Genomic DNA, 4141 nt, shown 5'->3' with positions numbered 1-4141 from the left:
CAGTCATGTGTTCGTATGTGTGAAGGTGCGCGTTCACCAGTCATGTGTTCATACAGTATGTGTGAAGGTGCGCTGTCACCAGTCATGTGTTCATATGTGTGAAGGTGCGCGTTCACCAGTCATGTGTTCATACAGTATGTGTAAAGGTGCACTGTCACCATTCATGTGTTCATATGTGTGAAGGTGCGCTGTCACCTGTCGTGTGTTCATACAGTATGTGTGAAGGTGCGCTGTCACCAGTCATGTGTTCATATGTGTGAAGGTGCGCTGTCACCAGTCATTTGTTCATAGGTGTGAAGGTGCGCTGTCACCAGTCATTTGTTCATATGTGTGAAGGTGCGCTGTCACCAGTCGTATGTTCATACAGTATGTGTGAAGGTGCACTGCCACCATTCATGTGTTTATATGTGTGAAGGTGCGCTGTCACCTGTCGTGTGTTCATACAGTATGTGTGAAGGTGCGCTGTCACCAGTCATGTGTTCATATGTGTAAAAGTGCGCTGTCACTAGTCATGTGTTCATATGTGTGAAGGTGCGCGTTCACCAGTCATGTGTTCATACAGAATGTGTGAAGTCTGTCATAGTTTTCCAAAGAAGGTTAAAGTGAAGGCCTACTGGACTTGGTTGAAGATACTAGAAGACGTTTCGTCCCTCATCCAAAGGACTTCTTCAGTTCTGCAGAACTTAAACTCTGAAAATTCTAGGCCAAAGCCGAAACCAAAATTAATGAAAAAATTTGACGAATACCAAACACGTACATTCAGACTTTTTCCATTTATATATCCTTTTTTTTACCACTCCATAAATGAAATAGTGAAAAAGTGCTTTTTCCTCAGTGTTTCCTCAGAGACTATGGTGGGGGGGTCCAGGGCCCGAGAGGGTCCAGTTAAGTAAATTACATGAGTCTATTTACTTTTAATGGACACGATGTAATATGTTTTATACTTTCTGTGAATATAATCCAGTTAATCTTACTTCCATCCTGTATAGACGCCTTATTTTGAAAACCGGACGTTGTCACATGTGTTTCCTCCTCGCGCTAAATTCATCCAGTCCGACCCAGTTTGTTAAATAATGTTGTATGTGGTTCTCCTACGGCGTAACATGAAGACTTCACAGCCTCTCTTCAGGTAGGACTCTCATACTGCAACACTTGTCTTTGTAAAGAGACAAACTGACAGGATAAAGTCTCTAACCTGCCTGTCCGCTCGCTCTGGGCCGCTTCACTTACCGTAAAGGCTTGAATACGTGTGCACTCCAAGTTTAGGTGTGGCTAGCTTAATCTCCTTCTCACAGACGAGTGACAGAAACACTCAGCGCTTGGTCTTTTGACGTATTAGGCCGAACCCCAAAAGTTTTTTTTTTGCTAATTTCGGTGGCCGAACATTCAGTGCATCCCCGGCAATCATATCACTTTTTACAGTTTTCAGATGAACTAACAGCAATAATTCTGTTTCATTAACAAAGACTCAACATGTAAGGGGGACCATGAGGGTCGATGGATGGATGATCTTTGCTGACCTTGTGGTGAAGTACCTTGGGAATGTTTGTCTCCAGCGTTTTTTCCTGAACCTGTTTTGCGAGTATTTGCAGTGCCTTGTGGTAAATTCATGTTCTTTTTCCCTGTTTCCTCAACACTCACGACTAGGTCACCACAGAGAACCTCAGCCAGGCCACACCATTCTCAATCCTGCCTGCCACCTGCTATCAGCCCACCAGCCACCGCACCATCACCTCGTTTTTTAATAAAGATAGTTCAATTTTACCTTGCCTGCTGTATTCTATGCAAGGGCAGACTGGCTATTGGGGATACTGTAAGTTTTCCACGTGTGCCAGCCGGACAATTGGGCCAACAAACCCACAAAGTATCAAAATAAAGAAACATTTGCAGTTGAAAATGGATTGGTATGTGCCTTGATCGACTGGCCCATAGTGTGTGATTACTGGCCCAGATGGGTCCGGGGCAGGGCTGTTTTAATATGATTGGCTATTTCAATCAATAGCTCACTCCAAAAGAAGCAGAGTAGGTGTCTGAGCTCAGGTGGGAGGCAGTCACAGTGTGACTCCAGCAGGTGAGCACATCAATGGTTGAACGCATCCGTTCTCACAACCTGTGTTATAGTGACATTAACTAATGTAATGGTAAGTTTGATACACCGAGGTGTGTTTATATTATTGATGCTTTCTTTTACAATGATGCATTTAAACTTATTAAACTGACTGCAAGATGTTTATCTAATGAACTGTGTTAATAATTGTTTAAGAACCAGGATCATGATAAACTCTACACAGTTTTCATATTTCACACTTGATGCCTACTTCGACACTGGGGCTTTAAAATATTTGTATTTCATGATTGTCATGTCTTTATATATGTTAATTGTTTGTGTGAATCTTTTGCTCATTGTGGTTATCTGTATGAACAGAAGCTTACATGAACCTATGTACCTTTTTCTGTGCAGCCTGTTTGTAAATGAGCTGTATGGTAGTACAGGGTTGTTTCCATTCCTTCTGCTTCAGATTCTCTCTGACATTCACACTGTTTCTGCTCCCTTTTGTTTCCTGCAGATTTTCTGTGTGTATTCTTATGGGAGTGTAGAATTTCTGAACTTAGCCATCATGTCTTATGACCGATATCTTGCTATCTGTTATCCTCTACAATATAACACACGCATGACGTCTAAAAAGATTGCTCTGCTTATTGCTGTAACGTGGTTATTCCCTTTTCTTGCAATTGCTGTATTGATAGCACTGAGTGCACCTTTAAAGCTCTGCGGGAACATCATTAACAAAGTTTACTGTGGAAACTACTCAATTGTTAAGCTGGCCTGCTCTGACACCACAGTGAATAACATTTATGGACTGATTTCCACCGTCATCTCCGTCATCGTTCCTCTCATTTTAATCCTTTTCTCTTACATGAAGATCCTCAAAGTTTGTTTTTCTGGTTCTAAGCAGACCAGACAAAAAGCTGTCAGTACCTGCACTCCTCACCTTGTGTCTCTGCTCAACTTTTCTTTTGGTAGCTGTTTTCAAATATTACAGAGCAGGTTTGATATGAGCACTGTACCCAGTGTGTCAGGCATTTTATTATCATTATACTTTCTAACATGCCAGCCTCTCTTTACCCCCATACTATACGGGCTGAAAATGTCCAAAATCCGCAACATATGTAAACATCTGCTATGTGGTGAAGTATAGCTCATGCAACAGTTCAGTTTTACATCCTTGAAAAATGAAGAATAAATAAATGCCTCTGCTGACTTGACCAGGGTCAACACTCATGAAAACGTGATCTTGTTGTTTTTTATTCTGCTTTTCATTTCTGGCTTTTACACTTGATCTGAGAGACATTGTGTGTGAGTTTTGGTTCCAAAGTCTATTACATTCAACTTCCAGGAAGTAAGTCCAACTAAGTACAGTTGCCCTTGATTTCAACCTTCTTTGGATAACTATGACCTGGACGACTGAGAATCTTCACAGACTACTCTAATATAGATTTCAGTAATTGTGCACGAGCAATTGAGGTCAATACTGAAAAGCCAATGTCACTTAGGGGGTCATGCCATTAGAATTTCAAAATACAGTTAGAGGCAAAGTTAGCATTGTAGATATGAACATATTGGCTGTTTCTCAATACCGAGTTCGGCAAGTTCGGACTTCTGTACTTTACAGCTTGGACTTGGCAAGTTCGGCTCGTGAGTACAAACTCCCAGTAACAGTAGCACGCAGTCCGTCATTCAGCAATTGGAACAGCAGCGGAATTGATGACAGCTGGACCCGTAAGCGGGCTGGACCTCACATCTCCAAAAATGTTTTAGCAATTTTTTTAATCAGCTCTGTCTTTTACTTTAAACAACTATATTCCCGCATAAAAAACTCTTAAAACTACTATATGTGACACAAGAACATCAGTATTATAAGTTACAGTTCTGAGTTTTCTTGTCTGACATTTCCACTTTTTGGTAGCAGAATGCATTCTGGGATATCTGGCGATACGAAGTCACCACCGATGCAGGCTTGGTAAAACGGGCGGAGCGAGAACACATCCGGGTATTTGAAGAACAAGTACAGACAAGAACGCAGACTGAGAAACAGCCCTTGACTTGTTATGACTTGACTTGTAACAATAAAAAACATGT

The 4141-nt window shown here is 41.5% G+C and overlaps 1 protein-coding gene across 1 annotated transcript; it reads left to right on the top strand.

Moving 5' to 3' along the window:
* The first annotated feature begins 2264 nt into the window (after positions 1 to 2264).
* Positions 2265 to 3200, top strand: LOC123966913 (olfactory receptor 11A1-like). The gene has a single exon (XM_046042997.1). It carries the CDS (start codon positions 2274 to 2276, stop codon positions 3198 to 3200), a length of 927 nt encoding a protein of 308 aa, XP_045898953.1. The 5' UTR covers positions 2265 to 2273.
* Positions 3201 to 4141: the final 941 nt, after the last annotated feature.

The sequence above is a fragment of the Micropterus dolomieu genome, unplaced genomic scaffold, assembly GCF_021292245.1.
Source record: "Micropterus dolomieu isolate WLL.071019.BEF.003 ecotype Adirondacks unplaced genomic scaffold, ASM2129224v1 contig_14532, whole genome shotgun sequence".
NCBI classification, from domain to species: domain Eukaryota; kingdom Metazoa; phylum Chordata; class Actinopteri; order Centrarchiformes; family Centrarchidae; genus Micropterus; species Micropterus dolomieu.
This window is presented reverse-complemented; position numbering and strand designations above follow the sequence as displayed.